Raw genomic sequence first — 26,464 nt, forward strand, 5'->3', positions numbered from 1 at the left:
AATTTCTCTATTTCATGGATACTCCCACCCCGCTTCCCCTTCTTCTGTAGCAATACAGATTTTCCGGTCATCTCTCTTCAGTCTTACACTTTCAAAAGTAGTTTTTATTAGACACAACTTTTTTTCTTTTTGTGTGTGTGTAAGAATCTGGGTACAGGTGGTAAAGGGAAGTTCCCCTGCACACGGTAGCCGTGTGTAACTTCACCTGCCAGGGGTTTGAGAGCTGGGGCATTTGTGTAACACCACCGAGGGTTGCACCATAATATACAACCGTGTTCTGTGACATTTCACATATTATAGGTGCTTCCCATGTAGTTACTTCTTACTTTTTTTTTTCTTTTTTTTTTTAAATAGCCTTTTTTTCCTAAGCTGTTTGCCTGGGTAAATTAAATACTGGTTGACCCATTAGGGTAACTAGGGGGTGGTGGTGATATAAGCACTGATGTCTTTCAATATTTAATTGCGTTCTTTTAACACAGCTGGCATTTTAATTCCTTCATTCAGCGGTTCCGTATGCCTGAACAAACCCTGGATACTTCAGTGGAGCTGTGAGGATTTGGGGGTAGCAGAGGAATCTTAACTTAACTTACCTCCAAAATGTAAAGTTTAATCTATTAAGAAATTTTTTAACTATTATTATTATTATTATTATTATTATATTAGTCTCATCTCCTCTCTAATGCCCCGTGTTGTGTCTCTGAAAAAAAAAAAGCGCTTGGTATAGAATGTTTCTAAAATACAGCATTTTAGAGATTGAAATTCTGGTATTATAATATATTATTATATATCATGAAATATATAATTTTATATTATATTGTTTAAAGTGTGATATAATGTGAATCGGTGCTGATTTTATATTTGTTCACGTTTATGTTTTGAGATCCAACCTAGATCCAGGTTCACTAGAATCTAGAATGTAAACTTATAATTGAACTGCCTGTCATATTGAAAGCATAATGGACTTTGTGCATATGTTATCTTTGTATTTCTTTTCTGTTTTTTTAAAGCTTTCCTTTTATTTTTCCTTTCTGTCCGTGCTTCATGTTTGACACATTTTCAGTTTTTTTTTTTTTTCTTTCTTACGTGTACATTTTGTTTGGCTTGCTGGTTCCCAATGTGTTTTAAATGAAAACTTGGATTGAATTGTTTTCCTCCTGTTTTCTTTTTTTGGTGGGTTGGGGAGGGGTGGGGGTCAGTAAAGGGGAGTAGAATTACAGATATTATATTAGTTGTATCCTATGAAATACACGGTTCCTGTTTAGGCAGAAACAGCGAGAGATATTAAAAAAAATAAATAAACGACACAACCTCACAGGCAAAACCTTCGAACACCTTCTGGCGAACAAACGTTGGATTGGATAGAAAACTGTGTCTGCTGTTTCAGCTAGGTTTAAACAAAAAAAAAAAAAAAGAAAGGAAAAAAAAGTACCTGTTTTATGTTCTACCCCTCTTCTTGTATTTTCACTGAACTGCTGAATGTGTGTGTGTGTGTGTGTGTGTGTATACGGATGTGTACGTGTATGTATACACATACATGTATAATATATATTCAACTGTATATAAATCCAGTTGTTTTTTTATTCTATTTACAAGGCGTCCACTGTACCATTTCTGGTTTGTATTTATGTTTGGTCACGGTGACTTTTTGAGCAGAATAAAGCCCGTACAGTTGTGATGAATGCAGTGTTTGGCGAATGCTTCTTCGTGGTAGTATTTTGTTCGCGCCAATTGACAGAAATAGATTTATTATTATTATTACATATTGGATTATAACGCCGCCAGTTGAAGCAGCCCTGCGGGATTTAGGGAGACGCGCCCGCGCTGCGCGCACCTTGCGTCGCTCCCTCCCGCTTCGGCGCCGCCCGCGTCCTTTGACCCGCCGCGCAGTCGCCCGGGCCCAAGTGTGGCGAGTGCGTGTGGAAGATGGCGGCACCGGAGCTCCCGAGTGACTGGGTTAAAAACTGGGAGAAGTCGGGGAAGCAGGACTTGTGAGTACGACCCGAGCGTCCGGCGGGCTGGAAGGTTTATCTTTTCCCGTCGCCGTCGCTCCGTTTGTGGGGAGAGGAGCGGAGCGGCTTTCCCTGCGATCCAGCGCGAAGCGCGCAGCAGCTCGGCCGGCTAGCTAGCTAGCTAGCTGGCTCGCTAGCTGGCGGTGGAGCCGAAAAAAAAGCCCCTCGTTTCGCCCAAACGCGAGCACCCCTTACACTTATACCTGCGCCGCGGCGGCGGGTGAGAAGCAATCCGCGGCGGCGCGCCGGGGCTTTGTTCCACGACGCCGGGGCCCCGCTCCGCGTTCATGTAGCACCTAGCCTCCAAGCTAGCTAACATCCGTGAATGCGGCAGTCGCTGCGCTCGATTAGCTGTTCGCGTCGCTCCGCCGCACAACTTTAAACGACGACCTAAGGCGGGCCGCGTTACCCGTTTAGCTCCGATTAAACCGTCGGCGCGCGGTTCGCTTATTAAACATGAATTTGCGGTTGCGGTTGGCTCATTTTATCTTTCTGCCAACAGTGGCTAGCTGTTTGTGTCGAGGGGAGACTGTTGTGGTTAGCTTGGAACAAACTAGCTGATCGTTAGGCCAACTAACTGTGTTTTATATCGTGTAAAATTCAGTCAATACCTTTTTTTTTTTTTTTTTTAAGCTCTGTTCGTGTTGATTTTGAAATGTCTCGGCCGTAGGCCTCATGTTTTGGACGTCTGTTGTCTAGTCCCTTTGTCGGTAGAGCCAAGGGATATTTTCGCCTCAACTTCGGTCGTAACTAGATGCCCGGGCAATGCTACATTGGTTATTAATAGCCATAATAATCCATATTTCGGACGTTTGGATCGCACTGTGAAGAATAATGTGTTGTTACTGTTGGAACATGAACATAAAAAATGGCACAACTGCATGAATTTTCTATGCTGTTTGTATGTTCACAGTGTGCAGTTATGTCAGAATCATACAGAAAAAGGGAATTATGATCAATCAGTAAAAGGTGAGTGTGCCTGTGAGATAAATATGGTGTGTCCTTTGAGCAGCTTTTTTTGTACTAGATGGTTTAATGTGGTAGTTTTCAGGGGGGAAGGTGAATACGGAGTTGTTTCAAAAGTAACATTCATGTCAATCACAGATATTTTTAAAAACACATATTGCAGAAAGTGTATAATTTAATGAAAAAAAATATATACAGACAGCTATTTATTGCAAGCCAACCCTAAATATTAGAATGTGCATCTTAAAAAGTAGTTTTCAAAGCACTATTTAAGCGTTGTGCTTGGAGCTACTATTGTGAGCTCAACAGCATCTTCTGGATTTTGTGAAGAATGAATGAAAGCATATTGTGTGCCTAAATTTTTTTTATCTGTCTTTGCATAGGCATTCAGACTCTACTCTATGAGCTGTGTCTGTCTGCTGTACAGGGCAGAATGAAGCTTGATCTCACTGCTAACGTCCTCAGTGAGGTTATGGTAAGATGCATGGAGTGAATGAAGTGATTGTTTTAAAGTGCCTGTCAAACTGTACAGAGTGGTATTTTCATATTGTACGTTTAATGAATTTTGTTTCCTTTTACTCTTTATTCCTCCTTTAGGACCTTCGAGAAGATATGTCATCTGTTTTAGCCGATGTTTTCTGTATATTAGGTGCGTTGAGTCAATTTTTATTTGGTAAGCATGCTGGGCAATCTATACTGTTTATTTGATTTCATTTCCTCCTATTATTCAGATATTGAAACAAGCTCACTAGAGGATAAAAACAAGCGGGAGCACTTTATTCAACTGGTCGGCGCCTGTCTGGTAAGGCCAAAGAAAATGCCAGATGAAACTAGATCAAGTTCCTCAGATATTTCTGAGTCGCACCTCAGAATCAGATTGGGGCATGATAAAAAATTACACAGAGATTCTTTTCTCCTTTTTTTTAGCTGATTATCCCAGATTCCATACTGAAAGAGCGTCTGGACCCTGACACCCTGGAATCGCTTGGTCTTATAAAACAAGCACATCAGTTCAATCAAAAAATTGTAAAAATCAAGACTAAACTTTTGTAAGTGGTAAACAGAGTTTTGGTAAATGAGACCTTTTGTATTTGTAATATTTGCAAAGTAATTGCAAACCATTTAAGCATTAAAAACACTAATCCAAACATTCATAACTGTGAATAATGATTGCTTTTCCATGTGAAATTTTATTTTCTTTCAGCTATAAGCAACAGAAATTTAACCTGCTGCGGGAGGAGAATGAAGGCTATGCCAAACTCATTACAGAGCTGGGTCAGGACCTCTCTGGCAACATCACCAGCCACCATGTTCTTCAGAACATCCAATCTCTTATTGGTATGTTAACAAAGTTGGAAATGATAGCTTTGTATTCATTCACTTTGCATCTTTCTCAACCTTTGTGAATAACCTCTTTCTCTCAGGTTGCTTTAATCTGGACCCTAACCGTGTTCTGGATGTCATTTTGGAGGTGTATGAATGTCGCTGTGAGCACGATGACTTCTTTTTGCCCCTCATTCAGTCGTATATGTGTGAGCCTCTGACACTGTGCCACATCCTGGGCTTCAAGTTCCAGTTTTACCAGGTTAAAAATCTTTTCATTGTTTTAGTATCTTTTTTTTTTTATATATTTTACAAAAGCTTTCATATGGGGTTTTGGGGCCATTGTCTTACCCTCTCTCATAAGCACTGCTGGTGTCATTATACACATTTTTGTAATGATTATAATTTTTATGGTATAAGATTAATATTATTCATATTGTGGCTTTCCTCTTGTCCCCCACAGGAGCCGAATGAGGAGACCCCACCAGCTCTGTACCACATTGCTGCAGCACTCCTTCACCAGAGCATCATTGAACTTGAGGACCTCTATGCACATGTGAGTGGGGGGAAAAAAACATTGTACGTAATTTGCAGGTGTTGGGGATGTCCCTAAATGTAGGGGTGCTCTCATCAAGTTTGGCATATTGGATTAGGTGATTGCAGTAGTTTTCAGTAGAACATTTTTTGCAGAAACCTGTGGCTCAATCAGGCAATTGCAGTTATTTAAATGGTGATTTGAAACATGTTAGCTCGCTAGTCTCATGCTGAAAAGAATTTGTGTGTTCCTTAATGTCCCAGAATATCTATTACAATGTGTTTTGTTTTGTTTCTCTACCCTTCTCTCCTCTCTCTCCCCTTATTGAATGTTGCAGCTATTACCTGTGGACTCGGCCATTATAGAAGAGCATAAAAAAGATATAGCTGAGGCCAAACAGATAGCTCGCAAGCTGACCATGGTGGTAGTCCCCTCAGACAAGAGCGAAGACAAGGAACGAGAGAAGGAGAAAGAAGAGGAAAGAAGTGAAAAGGTAGGTCTCTCTGTCCACTGGATGGTACGTTCTGTTCTCTGTATTTGTCACCCAGTGAAAAAAGGTGTTTTCTCAATAAATTTTAAAATGCAGTTGGGTTTATTAAATGCTAATTGAATTTATTTTGTGTGTGTGTGTGTCAGTCTCCTGACAACCAGAAGCTGGGCTTGCTGGAGGCTCTGCTAAGGATAGGAGACTGGAAGCATGCTCAGAGCGTCATGGATCAGATGCCTGCTTTCTATGCTGCCTCGCACAAAAGCATTGCTTTGGCTCTGTGCCAACTCATACACCTTACCATTCATCCACTATATATGAGGTACGCACACTTCTATCTATATGTTTCATACACTATTCCCTAATTTTACCTCTGTGAACTGGGTTTTTCTCCTCACAAGTTTTTCTTAACTTTGCAGGGTTGGTATTCCAAAAGGAGCCAAAGGTCACAACTTTGAGCCGCTAAAAAGTCCAGGGGTACCGGGACCAGCAGAATGCTTTGAGGACTTGAGGAAAGATGTGTTCCGCATGCTGGGTTACCTGGGCCCTCACATGGCACATGACCCTGTGTTATTTGCCAAACTAACTCGGCTGGGCAAAGCTTTCATGAGAGAGGTACAGAGAGGATGATAAGTGTGTTTGTGTTATACAATCATGATTTAAAACATCCTTTTCACTCTCTGCTTTCTCATCTTAGTACCAAGGCCAGGCAAGTCAGGAGGCAAAGGATAAGATGGTGAGTTATTCACCAGAGGCTTTGTCTCCTTTATTGCTTGCTGTGTTGTGTGGTGCTGGCATAAACAGATTGGTTGGTTTCCAGGAGCCTTTGCTAAGCTGCTTTTTGAGCATGGCAGACCAGGTGCTGCTGCCATCTCTCTCGCTCATGGAGTCCAATGCCTGCATGTCTGAGGAGCTTTGGGGTCTTTTCAAGCTCTTTCCATACCAGTACAGGTAAACTGTCTTAAATAGTACCTCTGTACATATGTTAAAGAAACCTCTGATGTTTGTTTCCACATTTGGTTCTTTGTATGCGTCATACATTCTCATGGACATTTTTTTCTTATTATTTCCATTGTCTTCAGGTATCGTCTGTATGGACAGTGGAAGAACGAAACATACAATGGACATCCTTTACTGGTCAAGGTTAAAGCCCAGACAGTGGACCGTTCCAAGTACATCATGAAGTAAGATTATCTGTGTATCAGTCACAGCAGTTCTCTCTTATTTCCAGAGATATTTTTGGCAATTTCTACACCGGCAAACATGTACGAAAAAGAACAGAAAATTAGAGACTTCGGCATATTTTTTTTCTTTATTCCAGTTAACCTTTTTTTTGTTTTGTTTTGTTTTGTTTTTTTTTGTCTTTTTCTATACAGACGGCTGACCAAAGAGAATGTGAAACCCTCTGGACGGCAGATAGGCAAACTCAGCCACAGCAATCCTACGATCCTCTTTGACTATGTAAACTCAGTTTTCTCTGTCTTTAGCCTTGAAGGATTTTTACTGCTACATCTTCCTTTTATGACTGAATCAGCTTGTGCTCATATGTTCATTACTTATAAATTGTGAATGAGAATTTTTAGGTTTAATGATTTTGAAAATTAAAGACAAATAAACTGAAACACTTGGTGCTCTCACTTTTCCTCCCATAGATGCTGTCACAGATTCAGTGGTATGATAATCTCATCACTCCAGTGGTTGATTCGCTGAAGTACCTCACCTCCTTGAGCTATGATGTATTCACATGTATCCTTTTCATACACAGCTGTGATGTTTCAGATTTTAATGTGTACCGTAGTGTGTTTGAGATGAATAAGTGTCAGTAGAATGTAATTAGAAAAAAAAGTTTATCTTTAATCCTGGCTGTTAGATTGCATCATCGAAGCTCTGGCTAATCCAGAGAAGGAGAGGATGAAGCACGATGACACAACCATCTCTTCTTGGCTTCAGAGTAAGTCAGTCAGTCAGGGAATGGCTGGTCATGTATGAGCTGTTGGTTGAAATTGATGAGTCTTTCTGTTTTAACCTCTGCCTGTCTTTTGCTGCTATTTGCAGGTCTTGCTAGCCTGTGTGGTGCAGTTTTTAGGAAGTATCCCATCGAATTGGCAGGGCTACTTCAGTATGTGACCAACCAGCTTAAAGCTGGGAAAAGGTAAGAGGTGAACAAACACAAAAAAGTGCATGTGTGATGTCAACAGACAAAATGTAATGTCAGCCTTAGAAAGATAGTAGTTTGTGGTTAAATGTAACTGTTTTCCTTCCAGCTTTGACCTGTTGATCCTGAAGGAGGTTGTACAGAAGATGGCTGGTATTGAGATCACAGACGAGATGACTTCGGAGCAACTGGAGGCCATGACCGGTGGAGAGCAGCTTAAAGCCGAGGTGTGTTGACTTAACTTGCAGGTTTGCTTGAATGCATGACGTAAGAATATTGAACGTTATTTCTTTTTTCATTGCATCTATCTATTCCACAGGGAGGGTATTTTGGCCAGATTAGGAACACTAAGAAGTCCTCTCAGCGTCTGAAGGATGTGTTGCTGGAGCATGAGTTAGCTTTGCCGCTCTGTCTGCTTATGGCCCAGCAAAGGAATGGTGTCATCTTTTCAGAGGGTGGGGAGAAACACCTTAAACTGGTGGGCAAGCTATACGACCAGGTGCGCTCAAGCTCAAAGATCATACTACTACACAACAAAATGTTAAATGTTCTTTTAATAATTGTAAATGACTCGAGGGATGCGGTCAGGAAATGGTACCTCAGCGAAAGCTATGAATTTATGTTACAGTACATTTTTCCTACATAAAGTTTCCTGATCACAGGCAGCTTTATCTGTTTCTGGGCATGTCTAATCAACAGCCCATCATGCTGAATGATCTGTGTTGGGTTTGCAATTTGACCAAATATGGAATGGCTGCCATAAAATTCATGTGTGTGTGTGTGCTTTTTTTCCCCCACCCGATCTAGTGCCATGACACACTTGTACAGTTTGGTGGTTTCCTTGCCTCCAACCTAAGCACAGAAGATTACATAAAGCGCGTTCCCTCCATAGATGTCCTCTGTAATCAGTACCACACGCCCCATGATGCAGCATTCTACCTCTCCAGACCCATGTATGCCCATCAGATACTGGTGAGTTCACATATAAGAAATTATTATTATTTATATATATTAATATACATTTTATCAGGGTTCCCACTGGTCCTTGAAAGTCTTTGAATATTTTTCGGGAATTTAAATTTTAGTATCACTGTTAACATATTATTTTGCCACAACAACCAAATTCCAGATATGACCATTTGAGCTGCTGATGACTAAAGCCCTCTTTACACTCATCGCCATTTGCAGCCACTGCAGAACCATAGACAGGCTAATGGAACTAGTAAAAAAAATGTTAATCTCACAAAGTGAAAATTTCATGTCAGGGCACCTTTTTAAACAGAAGTGTTCGAGTCTAAAACTAGCTTATTCAATGATGAAGGTAAATAAACTGATTAATTACTTAAACTAAAATTCCATAAAACAGTAATGTACATCCATTGCATGGACATATTCATGCATTGCGGATGTGAATGCAGGCTACGAATATTACTGAAATGAATGCAGGCTATACATTCATTTCACTTCGTTGAATTGCATCTAAAATATTTTATTAATTAAATATTCGGAGGTAGTAGTAGGTAAATGGCGCCGCGTGTGGTCCATGAATTTGAGGATATTGGCCCTGGAAAGTCCTTGAAAGGTCCTTGGATTTGATGCTATCCAAGGTGTGGGAACCCTGTATTACTGATTATGACTGTGGGGTCGAAGCTCAGCACTTCTAAACTGCTTTGTCCTGCAGTCTAAATACGATGAGCTGAAAAAGGCAGAGAAGGGCAGCCGGCAACAGCCGAAGGTGCAGAAGTATGTGGCTGCCTGTGATATGGTGATGGCACCAGTGCACGAGGCTGTGCTTTCGCTGCACCCGCCCCGTGTCTGGGATGACATCCGACCCCAGTTCTATGCCACCTTCTGGTCTCTAACCATGTATGACCTGGCAGTGCCGCATGGTGCCTATGAAAGGGAGGTCAACAAATTGAAGGCCCAGATCAAAGCCATGGAGGAAAATCAAGAGATGGTGAGAATGAAATAATTGCAGATTGAATCAGGTGTCACTAAACATGCATCAGATCACAATCATTTTGATGACATTTTTGCGTACATTTTTCTATCTCAGCCTTTGAACAAGAAAAAGAAAGAGAAGGAGCGCTGCACAGCATTGCAGGAGAAGCTGCTGGAGGAGGAGAGAAAGCAGCAGGAACACGTCCAGAGGGTTCATCACCGCCTTAAACTGGAGAAGGACAACTGGCTTCTCGCTAGTAAGTGCACAACCTTGAATCGGACCAAAATATAACATTTTTGTTTGTGTGTGCCGTGCAAACTCACTGTCTCTCTCTCTCTCTCTCTCTCTCGGTGTCCTGCAGAGTCGACTAAGAACGAGACAATCACCAAGTTCCTGCAGTTGTGTTTGTTCCCGCGCTGCATCTTCTCTGCAAGTGACGCTGTATACTGCGCTCGCTTTGTGGAGCTTGTTCACCAGCAGAAAACGCCCAACTTCTGCACCCTGCTATGTTATGACCGGGTTAGTGTGTGTGCATTAATTTTTAAAGTTCCCATGACGTGAAGGTTTTTTTTTTTTTTTTTTTTTTTTTTGCTTTTATATCAGTCTTGGTTTGAATTTACAGCGTTTATCAGATGCCCTTATCCAGAGCGATTTACAATCAGTAGTGACAGGGTCAGTCCCCCTGGAGCAACTTGGGGTTAAGAGTTTTGCTCAGGGACACAATGGTAGTAAGTGGGGTTTGAACCTGGGTCTTCTGGTTAATAGGCTAGTGTGTTACCTACTAGGCTACTACACACTGATCCCCTAATACTGTATCTGAAGTCTTTTTGAAAATCAACCTTGGGTTTTTCCCCAGGATGCACCGTTTCTGTGTGTGTAGCTTTAAATAATTAGGAGAGAGGTGGAACAAGGAGGTGAGTGGCCTATGGAACGAAAATTCACGGAAATGACATCAGTGCCATTCACAAACCAGAATGTTTGGCGTAGACAGGAAGTTGCGTCTGCGTTTTTCCAGGAAAAAAAATGAACCCACTGGTTCTTTAGAGGCTCACATGAGAGAACTAAAAAATTGTTTACACATGCTTAGTACATTTGGAAACCACAACAGTCGGTGGAGATAATATTTTAGAGGAGGATTGAGAAATTCTCTGGCCGGGCAAAGCATAAGAAACAGGAGGTAACCTTTCCCATTATGACTATATAAGGGGACAAATTCTAGATCTAACAGCCTGAGCTGCCACTCTAAACAGTGAATTAGAATGACAGAAGAACCTATTACACCTATCACCATTTCTAGCCACTGCAGGACCATAGACCAGCTAGGGGAACTAGTATTAATGTAAAATCACAAAGTGAAATTTTCATGTCATGGGACCTTTAACATTCTCCTCCCCCTCATAATGTGTTGCTTCCCAAAATGGGTCTGTTTAACCTGTTGTCTCTGTTCTGTGCAGGTGTTCTCTGACATTATCTACACTGTCGCCAGCTGCACAGAGAATGAGTCTCGGCGTTATGGGCGCTTCCTGTGCTGCATGTTGGAGACGGTCACTCGCTGGCACAGCGACAGGGCAATCTATGAGAAGGTTTGTGGTCACAGGGCATAAATATTTACCTCTATTTGAGACATATTGCTTGATTGTGGCTTCAATTTTTAGGAATGTGGAAATTACCCTGGATTTCTTACCATCTTCCGGGCTTCAGGATTTGATGGAGGGAATAAGGCTGACCAGCTGGACTATGAGAACTTCAGACATGTTGTGCATAAGTGGCACTACAAACTAACCAAAGTATGTTCTTTAAAACAAAGGAAATCTTTTTAAAATGCTAAGTACTGTTGAACTGGTTTCATTTCAAAATATATTAATATTTTGTCTTCACAGGCATCTGTGCACTGTCTGGAGACTGGCGAGTACACACACATCAGGAATATTCTAATAGTCTTGACTAAAATCCTACCCTATTACCCTAAAGTGCTGAACCTGGGCCAGGCTCTGGAGTGCCGCGTCCACAAGATCTGCCAGGAGGAGAAAGAGAAGAGGCCTGACCTATACGCTCTTGCCATGGGGTAACACATAATTGGCAGGGGAATTCTGGGTAGCTTTGTTTATTTATATAAAATAAAAAATGAGAAAAGGAGATTTTTTTTTTATTTTTTTTTTTTTTAAAGGAGATGTTTTAGTAATTTGAGCTTTTTGGCTAGAGAACAAGAACAGGACATGCTGCTGTTTTTGTGTTTTGTTCTATAGTATTATTTTTCCTGTGGACCTACATGATCACTCTCCCCCCTTGATTTTGTGTGCTCGTGCATTTTATCAATATGTTTTTGTGTGTGTGTGTGTGTGTATGTGTAACATAAAGGTATTCAGGCCAGCTGAAAGGCAGAAAGCAGCACATGGTTCCGGAGAACGAGTTCCACCATAAGGAGTTCCCTGTGCCCAGTGCCACCTCGGCAGGCCAGCAGAACGGCTCAAACAGCGCCCCTACAAAACCCACCACAAATGCCAGCAAGAATGATGACTCCACAGCAGAGGAGCCAGGTGAGCAGTGACACAGGAACAATATCCAAGCACAAATTTTAGCCAGAGCATGCTTGTTTACTTTGGGTTTTTGCATTTGGTTAACGGTCCTCTGTTTGCTCTAGAACGCTCAAAGGATAAACCAGTGAAACCAGTGGCCAAAGCAAACAGCTCTGCAGCCAAAACCCCAACCAGCAATGGCAATGGTGCTTCAAACAGGTACCACAGAGCCACTGCATTCTCTCAACATTTTAGATTTTTTGTCTTCCTGATTGAATTTTTTGTCAATTTATGTAAATTTGCTTTCTTACAACAGCATCAAGGCCAATAAGGAGAGGGAAGATAAAGACAAGAGTGGGAAGGAGAAGAAAGAGAAAAAGGAGAGGGCAACACCCGGCAGCACTCCAGAGGCAAAGGCTGAGAGTCGTAAGGAGAGACCCAAGGAGGAGAAAACACCCCGAGAAGGGAAGGAGAAAATGCCCAAGGCCGAGCGAGAGAGGTCAAAGCTTGAGGAGAAGGGCCGCAGCGGAGCAGAGCAGAAGGAGGTGTCCAAGGAGCCCACCCACGAGAACAAACGGAGCACCACTCCCGGGTCCCTGAAAACCCCTGGACAGCGCTCCGGCTCAGATGAGTCTGAGAGGGGTACGAGACAAAAAAAAAAACAACACAAAAGATAATACATTTTGTCAATAGGCAACCACAGCCTCCTATTATTTGTATACATGTATATTGTACAAACTCCTAGTATAAACTCAAACTGCCTCAATCTTTCTTGTAGCTGAAAAAAATTTGTCTGTAATTCAGCATTACAGATTTTGTGTGGAAGTTTATTCTTTTTTTTTTTTTTTTTTTTTTACTTGTCTTCCAGAGCACAAAAGACGGAAAATGGACCCACATTCATCACCAACCCTCTCCTCTTCCTCAGTAAAGGTTAGTATGGCGTGAGGAAGGCTGTGCCCATGTTTCTTCCCTTTCCCGATGGAGCAGTCCCACCATATTGTGAAGTGTTCCGAAGTGGTCCGGAGTGCTTCTGAGGTATTCTGAAGTGTTCACACTGCCAGCGGCCCTCAGGATCCTGGAAGAAAGCTTATTGGAATTCTGGATTTCCAGCACCCTCGAGATCGAAATGCTTTGGACTTCGAGTAGTTCTTTTGTGTTCTGAAGGAAAAAAAAAAAAATAAAGGACTCAATATTATGCTGTAAATAAGAATTAAATTATTGGAGGAGTTCATATCTGATCAAGTGCCTTGGGAATATTTCAGGATGAATTTTTATTGCTGAATTTTTCCACCACCGATTTTCTCATCCTGGTCCCAGAAGATTTTATTGGGAGCTGAGAATTGATTATATTTACCTTTTTTATTTTTTGGGAAGCTTATTGTTTTTTTGCATGGCTCCATCTGTAAATATGTTGTTCTCCTTTTTGTGCCTTTGGAGAGAGAGAGAAAAGCTAAATCTGGAAGGAGCGTTCACCCATCCCTGTTTGGAAAATTTTACTTTGCACCAGAGCCTCCTTTAATTTTTAGTAAAAGAAGATTCAAGAATCAAGATTCATTCTGCATTTGCGGCTGTCACAGAAGATTCAAAGATTCCCATTTGATCCTGTTGTGCCCACCCAAAGTCCAAAAGTCCTGATGCGTTTTCTGAAAGCCTTCACCTCATCTGAGGCAACTCTCCAATCCTATCCAAACCAGAGATGATCAGCATACCAAGCTTCCGTGGAACATCAAGCCGGAGGAGCACCGCCAGCCAGCACCAGCTTCTACAACAAGCAAGAACAGACAACCAGCAGCAGGAGCGCGAGAATGAGCGGGAAGGAAAGAAGAAAGCAAGGGGATTAAAGAGAGAGGGAGAGCGAGAGAGTGGGTGCAGCCTTCTGAGCCAGCTGCAGAAACGCCTTAACCATGCGAGGCCTGCCAGTGTCTGTATATTTACCCATACGTACCGGTGTCTTGCCTTAAACTGTAAGTTAAACAAGGAGAAGCTTTAGACAACCAATCAGTGTCATGCACTTAATCAGCCTGACAAATCACTCTTAAAGCCTTACATATTTACAGATTCTTATAGATTTAAAACATACACATAGATTAGAAACACTTTTTATTGTGTGACTGTGTAGACACTTTTCATAGCTAAGGCTCATTTGAAAACATGACCAACACGACATTAATTTGTTCCTATTATAATTTTTGCTGTTTTTTTTTTTTTTTTTTTTTTCTATTTTTGCCAAATTCAGTAAACTCATATGTCTACTCCATGTGTCTCCATGAGCCCTTAAATAACCATATGGAGAAGCTTAGTCCCTGAAGGTGAAAAGTTGGAGTTCGGAGCGGGAGTAGGAGTGCCGCTGACCTCATGGTGTATGCGCCCCCACCCCCCTTATCAGCTCATCTCTGCTCTCCATTCACTCCAACAGGACAGCAACACCGAACTCAAGGACAATGCTGTAAAGGTACTTGTACAGTCTTAGTTCATGCTATGAGGCTGTTTAGTGATAAAATCTCCTGTGGGATAATGTAGATTTACATTTTCATGAATTTATAGGTATGCCTCCTTTTTTTTTTTTTTTTTTTTTAAAGGCCTTTTGGATGTGGGTTTTACAAGGTGATGCAGGCCTCTGCAGAATATGTTCTTTCTATAAGATTTAATGTGACTAATAATTTTATGGCCAACATCTAGCTGTACATCAAAACATTGTTTTGCCAAAAACTATTAATTACACTTAAATTTAGTTTTTGAACTTGCTTGTTCAGTTAGCAAAATACAGTACAGTGTGACATAGACTTACATTCTTGAATGCAGTAACTAATATAAGTTACATATGAGATTATGTAATGCCTGTGATACTCCACACACTCAAATGGCACAATTATGTATGTTTGTTATGTATGTGTGTGTATCCATTTTCAATGGATTGGGTATACGTTACCACGTGTTGTCAGGGTGAAATATTAATGTGTGCTCTCGTTTGCATTGTGTTTACTCCATACTTGTGCATGAAATACAGCACCACATTAACTTCAGTTCGGTGGCGAGGTCCAAGAGTGCAGAGAGAGAAACCTTGGAGAAGAGAGATGGAGAGATCATCATGGACCGATCCAAGGAAAGAGAGAAGAAAGAAGAAAGAGAGAGGAAGGAGAGAAAGAGGGTGAGTAAGGTTTTTTTTGTTTTGTTTTTTTTTTTTTTTTTTCCTTAATTTTTTTGTTTGGGGGATGATTGCATACTCTGAATCTAGTCAGTTTGTTGCATTTTGTTGTTTTGTCCTTTTCAGGAGAACATTGATCGGGATTTGACACTTGAGTCTAAACGAGGACGCAAAGATGAAAATGGAACCAGTATGTTTTATTTTCTCTTCTTAAGCATGCTTGTGAAGGGACTAGGGAATAACTAAGACCAAGCAGGGTTTATATAATATTGGTAGGGCTATTGTGGTTTCGACTGTAATACATATTTTTGTTCACAGATTCATCCAAACACAGCAAGAGCAGCAGCCCAAGTGACTCAGTCCCTGGAGAGGACAGAGAAAAAAGGAAAAGGTCCAAATCAGCCAGTAAAGAGAAAGGAGAGACCCCCAAACCTGAAAGGAATTCCACAGGCGGAAAGAAGGTCTGTCTTGCATTGATACAGTGGTGACCTGTGACTATTACCTTTCATAATAATGTACTTTTAATGTAGAGGTTTATTGAATATTTTCTTGGTTAAAGGAGTCGAGGCATGATAAAGAGAAGTCTGAGAAGAAAGAAAAGAGAGAGAGCAGTGCTGGAAAAGAAGAGAAGAAACAATATCCTTAACTCTGTACTGCAAAAATGTATACATAAATATACAATATATACAAAAATATTTGGTGGCCAACGTTTATGCAAATTGCCTCACTTAAAAAGATGAGAGGTCTGCAATTTTCATCATAGGTACACTTCAACTGTGAGAGAATATAAAATGAAATTCAGGAAATCACATTGTAAGATTATTAAGGAATTTATAATAATGCAGAAAATAAGTATTAAGAAAATTAAGTATTAAGCACCCTCACAGACCTGTAACTTTTTCTGTAAGAAGCTCTTCTCTCCTTCACTGGTAACCTGTATTAATGACACTTGTTTGAACTGGTTATCTGTATAAAAGACACCTGTCCACACCTTCAAACAGTCAGACTCCAGGGACAAGTTTGGCTCGTCCCAGTTTTGTGCAGGTGTAAAATCTACAATAGGCAAGCAGCTTGGTGAGAAGAGATGGAAATCAATGACAATCTCCCTCAACATGGGACTCATTGCAAGATCTTACCTTGTGGGGTACTAATGATCTTGAGAATGGTGAGAAAACAGCCCAGAACTACATTGGGAGAGCTAGGACCACAGGAACAAAGGTTACTATTAGTAACACACTACATCGTCTTTAAAATCCTGCAGTGCTTATAAGATCCCCATGCTTACATACATGTCTAGGCCCGTTTGATCTATCATTGCCAATCAAGGTGAAAATTTAGTATTGACTACTATTTACTGTTAGTTTCTGCACAATAAATTCACAAATGCACAAATAAATTATTTTAGAAATCATACATTGTGATTTCCTGGATTTAGTTTACATTGTTTCTCACATTGAAGTGTACCTGTGATTTGAAATTACAGACCTCTCACTTTTTTTGGGGACGACTTGCACAATCGGTGGCTGCCAAATGCTTTTTTACCGCACTGTATGCTAGTGTAGCCTAAATTTTTTTTTTTTTTATTGTTCCTAATCTGGTCCACTAGGGGTTTTATGTGACTTCTTGACATTTATTCCTTAATTCTAGCACCCATAAAAGTGAAAAGCACAGATAGTTCACACTTCTGATGGTGGATTGGCTCAGTAGTGGTAAGTACAGTTCCAAAATTAAAAGTAGCTCATAATATTTAAATGTCTTGTCAGCATGTACACATCTTTAAACGTTTACAGTTGTGTTCTCACAATATCTCAAAAACAAGTAATCAGTACAAGTGAAAAGGAATGTTATGACTGGTTAGTTAATTCTCATACCAGAAACTCTTTCATTCCCATAATATCAAAAGATTTGATGTGGGCAAATGTGCTGTAAACATCTTACTGTAATGCTATGGACACACCACAGCATTGACTTTCTTGTATTCCTTAGGAATTTTCCTCCATGGCCTGTGATGAAGCTGGATGAATACACACAGATATACATACATGTGTTGTCCTGGTCCTTACCTATATCAACCCACCTTTCTCCCTGTCATTGGCTGCAAGACTCCTGGTTGTTCTGGTTTGTGATTAAACTCCATTGTGCTGCCTGTGAGCTCTGTGAAGGAGCAAAATTGTCTTTTAAAGTCTGTATTTAGTTTTATTTCAGTACACAGCTGAAAGTCCTAACCTATTGTTTTCAGGATTGGCACAATGTGCTATTAATGACAAAACACCCCCCTCTTTCTCACCTTGAAACTGGTTGAAACCAGAAGCTAAATAATAATTCAGGGTCCTGTCCAGAATAATAATCATCAGAGACTTAATGGCCTACCTTTCATTTTTAAGTTTGCTTCTGTGTTCCATAGCAATTTCCCATTTACCTTGAAAAGATATGTATGTTTATTTAATTTGCCACCCTTTTAAAATGTAAGTATTTAGGTGTAGTTTGCCGAATCATACAAAGGATTGATTTTTGTATGTGTACAGTACTTAAGGTATGATCTGGCTTGGTTTTTTGGTTTTTTTTATTTTAAGTTGGATGTGCCCCTTACAATATTTGTGTATCTTCATCAGGTTTTAAAAACATTTCTATGGATCAATAAATATGTTTCTCTATGACACAAATGTGAGGATTAGGCTGTCAGAGGCTGTCTCAGAAACTAATTTTGAGAATTCTTATGAGATGTACTCTGCAAGTGTATGCTTTTTTATTAATAAAATAGTTTTCTTAGAGACATTTATTTGTGTGTTGTTTTTCATTACCATTCAACCATAAACCAGAGAAATGTTTCAGATAACCTAACAATTGTTAAAACTCTGCAACAGAAATCACTTTGATTAATAGAACAAAAATTGTCCATCAGCCTGTCCAGTCTCATCCTGTCCCCAGCAGAGATGCCTTAAATGTTAATGTAATTAATTTAAATGAAGTCGAAACAGTGGCAAAAAGTTTCGGCATTTGACACAGTTAACCACAAGACTCTTGTCAATCCTGAAGAGGCTTGGAATTCAGGGCTCAGCATGTCAGTGGTTTGCTACCTTGATGAGCGATCTTACCAAGTGACATGGAAAGGATCAACCTCTGCCTCACGTAGACTCCACTGGTGTACTAGGTACTAGGTCCTCTCCTTTTCTCCCTCTACACGAGATCACTTGGTGAGATAATTTCCTCACATGGTGACACACAACTCATCTTCTCTTTTCCTCAATCAGATCTACATGCTGCTTCCAAAATCTCTGCATGTCTAACCAACATCTCATCTAGGATCACCTCAAACTCAATCCCACCAAAACTGAACTAAAATTCATTCCCGCAGATTCTTCCACATCAGGATCTTACTATTTACCTGGACAACTCTCAGCTCTCTCCTTCTACAACAGCCCACGACCTTGGAGTAACAATAGACAACCAACTCTCCTTCTCGACTAATGTCAGCAATCGTTCCCAGTACTGCTCGCCTGATCCCTCCATCTCTGAAGGTGAAAGGACACTCATCTAGACTCCTCTGTCTTGGCCCCTTGGTCAGAACACCACAGTCGCTGAGTATTTTCAAATGGCAGCTCAAGATCGTCCTCTTTAGAGAATATTTACATTGACTTGAAATATTCTTATTGCCTGACTTATGTATAGAAACTACATCAGAGTGAATAAATGATTGTATTCATAGTTGGGTCCTAGTGAACCAGAATTGATCACTTCATCGATGGTAACATGAAGCACGTCGTAAGTCGCTCCGGATAAGGGCGTCTGCCAAATGCCTTAAATGTAAAATGTAAGACGCAGTACATTCACGCTGTTAAGAGTCGATGTGGAGGATAGAAATAAGCAATAAAAATAGGCATTGTAATTGAACATCAGGCACGGACATGCGTGGATGCCTGTTTCCGGTGTCCACGCGCTTCAGACAGGAAGTAGCGTCACGGGGAGCGTCGTCGTCGAGGAAAGCGGCGTTTAAATGTCAATGGCGCGCTGAAGATTTATTATTTATGATTTATATTTATGTGAAGGTTAATTCGTGTTGAGCCGCACGACAACACTCACTGGCGATGGAACGTCGCGGCTTCCGCGAGAAGCTTACGGCGCCGTCTGACTTCACGTCCGCAAATGTTGAAAGTAAGAGGTCCTGTTGCGCTTCTTTTTATCCGGAATTATCCAGAATTTCGTCTTCTTTATGTATCCGTAAGTAGTAAGACCAGAGGGCTTTTGTTCTTTAGGAGAAAGTAATTTGAACCTGATGCCACCCTCCCATTTTACCGCATCTGGGTCGGTACCACGGTCCCAGCCCACACCTACAGCATCAGGACCCAGGTTCGCGGCCAGGGTGATGCCTACGGCTCCTACATTGGCTGTGGATCCATGGTTGGATATTGCCCGGGCCAAGCAAGAAATTCTGGAACTCCGTGAGGAGAACCAGAGACTCCTGGAAGAAAGAGAGGATGCAGGATCATCAGCAGCTCAGCACCGCTCGTATGCATCCAGGTAGGGACAACATGTGCCTAGCGACGCTTTTACAGTCATATGTCTTTGGGGGCTTGATGTGGGGATTTGTATTTTTCTCTGTCCAGACATAAACTGCCAGTTGACCGGGGTTTGCTGGACTCAGAGTGGCGCCTGGAGCTGGACCGTCTTAGGGCGGAGTGCGAGAGACTGAGAGGGCAGGTGGAGACGCTGAGAGATAATGCAGCCAGGCACAGAGAGGAGATGAGAGACAGAGAGAGTGCAGTCCACAGGTTCAACAGACTATTACAAGTTTACATTTATTCATTGTGATTTAAATAAGCAACTTGTTCCTTTATCCAGAGGGAGCAGTGGTTGCCAGTTCGTATCCCGATCTGCCAAGGTTCCACTGAGCACTGCTCCCCGGGCGCCTGTCATAGTTGCCCACTGCTCACCAAGGGTGATGGTTAAAAGCAGGGGACACCTTTTGTTGTGTCAGCGTGTGCTGGGCTTCACATTGACAATCAGTTCACATTCCCTTATATACTGATGCTATTATTATTGATGCAGGCAGAATCATGAGATGCAAGAAGTACGCACTGAACTGTGCCGGGTCAGAACTGAACTTGGACAGAAGGTGTCACAGCTGGCCCAGAAGTGTGAGGAAAGTGAGAGGCTTCACGCTCAGGTTTGATGGACTTTACTTTTCCTGTACTGAATGAATTTAGAAAATTGAGGTAACCATATGCTTAGTATGACAGTCTATTTTAGACAAAATATGTCTGATTGGCCTGTGAGTTTCTGAAACTGTGCACAGCCACCATTTCCTGCCGAATGTAATTGAATTATGTGTGTGAGTGTATTTATATAATGAAAAAGCTTTCAAATAAAAAAAAAGCTTTTTTTGATAGCAAAAGGAGTTTGACAAAGAGAGGGAGCGGTTCCTGAGGGACTTGGAGAGTTCCCGTATTTGTGCCCAGGAGCTGGAGGAACAGAGGCTCCAGGCTGAGGAAGAAGCCAGGTTTGAATTGACTCAGCTTCAGGAGAAACTTGAGGAGGCTCATGGAGAATACCAGACACGGGTGAGATGCAGCACACTGCAGCTATAGTATAGATAGGCAGGTTGCCGGTTCAAATCCCGATCTTCCAAGGTGCCACTGAGCAAAGTACCGTCCCTGCTCACTGCGGTGGTGGGTTAGAAGCAGAGTACACATTTCTCATGTCACTTTCACTTTCAAAATATGTTCCATGTCTGTCTTTGTGTAGACTCAGCAGCTGTCCAATGGCCACAGTGCAGAAATAGATGCTGTGAACCAGTCAAACAATGAACTGCTGAGCAGACTGAATGATGCCACACAAGAAGTGACTTCACTGAAGACCCATTTGCATGAAGTGTGCACAGAGAAGGATGAAGTCCACAAGCAGTTAATGTGGGTTAAGCTTTTTCATTTTTTTTCTTCCTGTATGACCTCATGTCATTATTTGTAAATTAAATGTCCTTTTGCAGACAGCTGAGTCAGGACTTTGAGGCTCAGGCTGAAACTGTACAGAGCCTTCGCACATATATTGGTCAGCTCACGCCAGAGCATGGGCTGGAGGAGAGGCTGAATGAAAGAGTGCAGGTGAAAAGAGAATTGTTTATTTTTTTTGTTGTAGTAAAAGTAAAGAATTACTTTTAGTTTCTGGTTTTCTCCATTTAATACCACGATTAATGTAATATAATTTAACCTGAAGCTGAAGTGGTGTTTTTATGCAATGTGTGTGAATAGAGATGGGATTTTTCTGTGTGTGGTGTAGAGACTGGAGGAAGAGAAGGAAGCTCTACAAATGTCCCTGGAGCTGCTGAATGTCAGACTGACCTCTGTGAATGACATTTTGGCCATCCAGGAAAAGGAGTTGTCAGAAGAGGTGAGACTAGAAATCATCAATTATCAGCTGATCTAAGACTAAGACAGCTGATCATGCGGCAAATATGAAAGTGAAGATTATATGAGTTAATAAATGCTTGTCATATTTTGGAATTGCTATTTAATTTTAATACACTTCTATTTAAGAATTTCTCTGTAAGAAATTAGTTGATTTTTAATATCTGTTCTGTTTGTCATGATTTATTTATTCTGTGTGTGTAGATGGCCTGTGACTGCTTGTTGAGAGATGGCAGTAAAGGTAGTCGCCTCCTCTCTCAGTGGAGGCAGAAGGTGTTTGTGCTGCTGGTCCAGCTTCGCTCCAAAGACCTACAGCTCAGAGGCGAGAAGAACACCCTGCAAACCACAGTAAGATTGCTGCTACTTCAGAAAGTGTGCATGACTCTGCTACCATGAATTATTTCCCACATATGCCTCATCTGAAATTTTCAACAAAGACAAGTCACGTTCAGAGGTCACAGCCCAATTAAACATTTTGCAAGATTTTGCTGAAGAACATCATAAAAAAAAGTGTACATGCCGTGTCTCTGCAATCAGATTTCAGCCCTGCGTGAGGAGATGGAGAGAGAGAAGTCTCAACTCTGTGTGGTACAACACAGCCTGCAGGACCGAGAAGCTCAGCTAGATCTACAGCGCCTTCACACGCAGGTCAGCACACCACCGTCAGCACAAAACAACCGGGTCACATGTCTTTGAAATGTGACGTGTGCATTTCTGTGTGTGTGTGTGTGTGTGTGTGTGTGTGTGTGTGTGTGTGTGTGTGTGTGTATGTCAGGCACTGGAGCGTGATTTGACCAGCCTCACAGAGGAGACTGAGCGGCTCAGAGAGGAGAGACAGCTGAGTGGGAAAAAAATGAAGGATATTATAGAAACTGTTCAGAGGTTTAGACACTAATTTGCATAAAAATGTTTTATGTACGTGTTCTACCACATGCTTTTTACATCCACTTCCATCTTCTCATGCACCCATTGTAGATACGCCGCACTGTTTGAAGGGAAGGTAGCTGAGATGGAACTCGTTCCAGCTCGTCTCAGCAGCCTCGGACAGAGACTCACTTTTGCCGCACGAAGAATTGACACCACACATGGTACGTGTGTTTGTCTGAAGGTATTTACAGTTACATACGGATGGATGATTGAAATGTCCTGCTCATTTAATTCAGTTAAGTAAGCTTGCGACTGACCAGTCAGTCTGCCACATTGCAGTAAAGACGCATTTCTTTTTAACCACTTAGTTCCACAAGGACCCATGATGCATTCTGTGATTTATTCTGACTGACTCTTCCTGATGCTTCAGGGCTTTTAATGAGAAAAGAGGCTCTGTGGAAAGTTCAGCAGGCTGCTAAGACTTCGGAGAATCTTTCAGAAAGGTAAATGGACTGAACATACACAAAATTAGTAGCTTTATGCTGCTGTATTTAAATGTACTCTTAAATGCATGTTCTTTCCGCAGTAAGTGCATTGTTGACCTCCAGACAGAGGTGGCGCTGCTGTCCAAGGATCGAGACAGACTGGCCCAGGAGCTGAAATGCACCCCAGAGCTTATTCGGAGCGCCCTTACTGACCTGCAGGAAAAGTGTGAGTTCACCACACTGGACAGCTCTCCTGCTATAGAGCAGTGTGAGGAATGCGTTAGCGGACATTTGTTTCTGTGCTTGCAGTCGACTCGGAGGTTGGCCTCCTCACCGAAGCCCTGTCACGCACACAGGAGGAGGCCCAGGTTTCTGAGACTAGTCGCGTAGGTGCGGAGCTGCAACGGAAGCAGCTTGAGGAACGCTGCGTGCAGCAGGAGGACCTCCTTGTGCAGCTCCGTGAAGAGGTCCTTCTCAAGCAGGATGAGACTGAAAAAGGTAGATGCAATATCCCTACGTTCAGAAGTGGGAGCAAAGAATTTGGAGCACGTCTTATGCATTTACGTTTACGCCATTTAGCCGACACCCTTATCCAATCAGTAGTTAGAGGGACAGTCCCCCTGGAGACACTCAGGGTTAAGGGTCTTGCTCCGGGACACAATGGTAGTAAGTCTAATTTGAAAATGTTACTTTGTGCTCTTCTGGTTGTAGGTGAATGCCTAACCCTCTAGACTATTACGCAATAATAGTGTAATTTACACACAATTCACTTCCTAAACAGTATTATCAATTTATTTATAAGATCATTTTGAAAATATAATCAATATTTTTTTTGCTTAGCCCTGCAGGAAAAGGTGTCAGAGTGTGAGATTCGTTGTGTAAAGCAGGTGAGAGCCATGGAATCAGAACTCAACACGGCCAGAAGAGAACACACTAAAGCAGGTACACGCCACCCGCTCTCGCAGTTGTCTCGCAATAACACTTCCTTTTTGCGAGGTGAAGTAATCCCTTTATTACTGCACGGCGTGTAGTGGTGGCCCTTCGGCAGTGTGAGCGGCGAGCCGAGCGAGAGAGGGAGCAGGAGAGAGCGGCACACACGTTGTTAACCGAACAAGCGCAGCAGGAGATCGCTCAGCTTCACAAGCAGCTGAAGGAGAAAGACAAAGAGCGAAACCTGCTCTTAGTGAGTTGCAAATTTTAACAGACTAACTTAAAAAAAAAAAAAATTCATCCATCTCTTATTATATGAACACCTCATAAAGTGTAAAAAAAAACGAAGTAAAAAAGTACAGTGAAAGTATTATCCAGAAAACCACATTGTATGATTTTACATGCTATACAATGCAAAATTATTTTGCATTGTATTGCATGAAGAATTTGATACAATAGAAAAACAGAAGTTAATATTTGGTACCGAAACTGTTTCAGACGTTTCCTGTAGTTCTTGACTTTGCTTGCACACACTGCAGCAGGCACTTTGGCTCGCTCCTCCATCCAGATCTTCTCCAGATCTCTCAGGTTTTGGGACTGTTGTAGGGCAACAATGAGTTTCAGCTCCATCATAGATTATATTTTGGGTTCAGGTCTGGAGACTGGCTAGGTCACTCCAGGACCTTGAAATGCTCCATAGTAGTATCCTAGTGGGAAACATGCTTGTCTATGAACCAGAAGTTCAAACCCACTTACTACCATTGTAACCCTAAGTTGCTCCAGGGTGACTGTCCCTGTAACTACTGATTTTAAGTCACTCTGGAAAATGGCGTCTGAAAAATGTTGTAAATCATCCAGATTGTCTCTGGCAAACTTCAGACATGTCTGAACATGTGCTGCCTTGAGCAGGGGGACCTTATGCGTGCTGCAGGTTTTTACATCCAATAAGGTGTAGTCTGTAACCTTTGAGACCCAAACTTTGAATCCCAGCACTTAAAGACAAACTATCTGCTCTGTGAAGGTCAGAATTCTTGCTGGTTGTTAGGTGATGCAAAAAATGCAAATAATTATTCAAATACAGTGAATAATTACAGTGTAATTTTCTGGATTTTTCTTTTATTTAGATTCATCTCTCACAGTTGAGGTACCTATGATGAGAATTACAGACCTCTCGTTCTTTGTAAATGGAAAAATTCTGTGTTTCCCATTCCGGTACTTAATTTAAATGGAACAGGAAAATAAATATTTGCCATCTGTAGAGAGGCTGAAAATAAACCCAGTGAAAACAACCCCCTAATTGAGATCCTCAAAAGAGCATTTTTCCCAACTGTACATTTTTGCTTTTTTGTATTTCCCAAAGTAAGCATATTGCTTTTTCATTCTCCTTATGAAGATAAACATGAAGTGGTTGAACCACACTTTTTCCCTTTAGGAAATGACCTAAAATAGTCAGATTTAGACTTTCTATTGATAAAAATGAACTTCAAGATTAGGACAAAAATGAGGGCTGTACCCTTGGAGTCCCTGACCCTGAATACTGCACTTATAAACAACCTTTTGAGGTCCTAGGTGACAAGTCTCATGTGCGCTTTGCTTCATCAGGCTGTGCTGCATGAACAGGGGCTGCTGAGTGAGTATAAGAGGATGAGAAGAAGTGCACTGTCCACATCACAGGCCCTAGAGGAACCACCAGAGAAGAGCACCCAGAGTCATGGTGAGCGCTCTCCACGTTAAATAAAATCATCTTAATTCAGGACAGATTTCCACTCCGAATGCATTTAACACATACTTTACTGAAGTAAAGTACTTTTTATTCTTTACCCTTTTCTTTACTTTTTGTCTTGTTTTCCCCTCCTGTATCTCTCTCAGACCATCTGTTGTCAGTATTAGGTGACCTGCAGACTCTGAGCGCTGCTTTGATTAACAGCTCGGACGAGGAAGTGGAGGAAAGTGACATAAGTGACCAACAGGCTGCAGAACCCAGCTGAAACCACAAGTCATTCACATTCAGACACTTCAAAATTTGCTGTTAGAATAAAACACTTACAGACTCAATGTAAAGTGTAGGCTTCTTCATCTTATGTGGTCAGTCTGAATGTACCATGAAGTCTCTTGTAATTTATACAGTATGTTAAATAATACTTTATAAATAAAAAACACGGCTTCTGTTTTATCTGTTTATTTATAAAGAAATAAATGACCATGTTTTCATTTTTAATGTCTCCTGTATCATTATGAATCCAGTGCTGCTGTTAGAATGGATTTTCCTCCAGCAGGGGGCGCTATAAACGACCTGATTGTCTCTCACGGTCATTAAAAATCCAACATCCCACTATTCATAATAATAATGCAGTTTATAATGAGTCTAATAGAGGTTAACAGCGTAGACTGTATTGCTTAATTGTTTAGAGGGGTTGTTTGGTGGATATTAATTAAAGTTCAATATTCACTAATTGTGTCTCGGTGGTCCAGGTTATGTTCTGATCTTTTGACATTATTTGTGAGACTTTTGTCACGGTGAGCCATATCTTTAGTCTTTTTCTTCCATGGTTTTCCTTGCATTTCACTGGCTCTCAAGCAGCATAAATGAAATAAGATCCATACGATCAATAGTCTGTGTGTGTGTGTGTGTGTGTGTGTGTGTGTGTGTGTGTGTGTGTCTGTAAGAGAGAATAGGCATGAAAAAGACCATGATGAATGATA

At 41.4% G+C, this 26,464-nt stretch overlaps 2 protein-coding genes across 3 annotated transcripts; both read left to right on the forward strand.

Moving 5' to 3' along the window:
* Positions 1 to 1,875: 1,875 nt before the first annotated feature.
* thoc2 (THO complex 2) lies at positions 1,876 to 17,853 on the forward strand. 2 transcript variants are annotated; one of them, XM_028983723.1, is made up of 39 exons: positions 1,876 to 1,988; positions 2,923 to 2,978; positions 3,359 to 3,450; positions 3,573 to 3,624; positions 3,707 to 3,777; positions 3,903 to 4,024; positions 4,180 to 4,313; positions 4,400 to 4,560; positions 4,762 to 4,854; positions 5,171 to 5,326; positions 5,470 to 5,642; positions 5,740 to 5,935; positions 6,018 to 6,056; positions 6,141 to 6,271; positions 6,403 to 6,504; positions 6,697 to 6,781; positions 6,973 to 7,066; positions 7,191 to 7,271; positions 7,376 to 7,472; positions 7,585 to 7,702; positions 7,795 to 7,974; positions 8,283 to 8,447; positions 9,157 to 9,432; positions 9,532 to 9,673; positions 9,779 to 9,936; positions 10,872 to 11,000; positions 11,073 to 11,204; positions 11,298 to 11,482; positions 11,776 to 11,954; positions 12,059 to 12,152; positions 12,250 to 12,575; positions 12,802 to 12,863; positions 14,350 to 14,385; positions 14,941 to 15,081; positions 15,205 to 15,268; positions 15,397 to 15,539; positions 15,638 to 15,714; positions 16,729 to 16,787; positions 17,065 to 17,853. In XM_028983723.1, exons 1-38 carry the CDS (start codon positions 1,924 to 1,926, stop codon positions 16,751 to 16,753), a joined length of 4,632 nt encoding a protein of 1,543 aa, XP_028839556.1. In that variant the 5' UTR covers positions 1,876 to 1,923; the 3' UTR covers positions 16,754 to 16,787; positions 17,065 to 17,853. The 2 variants fall into 2 exon arrangements, 1 of the variants encoding a protein (XP_028839556.1); XR_003750131.1 differs by lacking the exons at positions 14,941 to 15,081; positions 15,205 to 15,268; positions 15,397 to 15,539; ... (1 more) ...; positions 16,729 to 16,787; positions 17,065 to 17,853 and having other exon boundaries at positions 12,802 to 13,897; positions 14,350 to 14,372.
* Positions 17,854 to 19,027: 1,174 nt separating this feature from the next.
* On the forward strand, positions 19,028 to 25,976 carry cchcr1 (coiled-coil alpha-helical rod protein 1). The gene is made up of 19 exons (XM_028983964.1): positions 19,028 to 19,230; positions 19,332 to 19,596; positions 19,683 to 19,847; positions 20,125 to 20,242; positions 20,466 to 20,636; positions 20,821 to 20,984; positions 21,062 to 21,176; positions 21,352 to 21,462; positions 21,684 to 21,827; positions 22,017 to 22,127; positions 22,255 to 22,361; positions 22,455 to 22,567; positions 22,777 to 22,849; positions 22,933 to 23,057; positions 23,141 to 23,329; positions 23,672 to 23,773; positions 23,863 to 24,014; positions 25,364 to 25,475; positions 25,631 to 25,976. Exons 1-19 carry the CDS (start codon positions 19,164 to 19,166, stop codon positions 25,747 to 25,749), a joined length of 2,523 nt encoding a protein of 840 aa, XP_028839797.1. The 5' UTR covers positions 19,028 to 19,163; the 3' UTR covers positions 25,750 to 25,976.
* Positions 25,977 to 26,464: the final 488 nt, after the last annotated feature.

This window comes from Denticeps clupeoides, chromosome 6, assembly GCF_900700375.1.
Source record: "Denticeps clupeoides chromosome 6, fDenClu1.1, whole genome shotgun sequence".
NCBI classification, from domain to species: domain Eukaryota; kingdom Metazoa; phylum Chordata; class Actinopteri; order Clupeiformes; family Denticipitidae; genus Denticeps; species Denticeps clupeoides.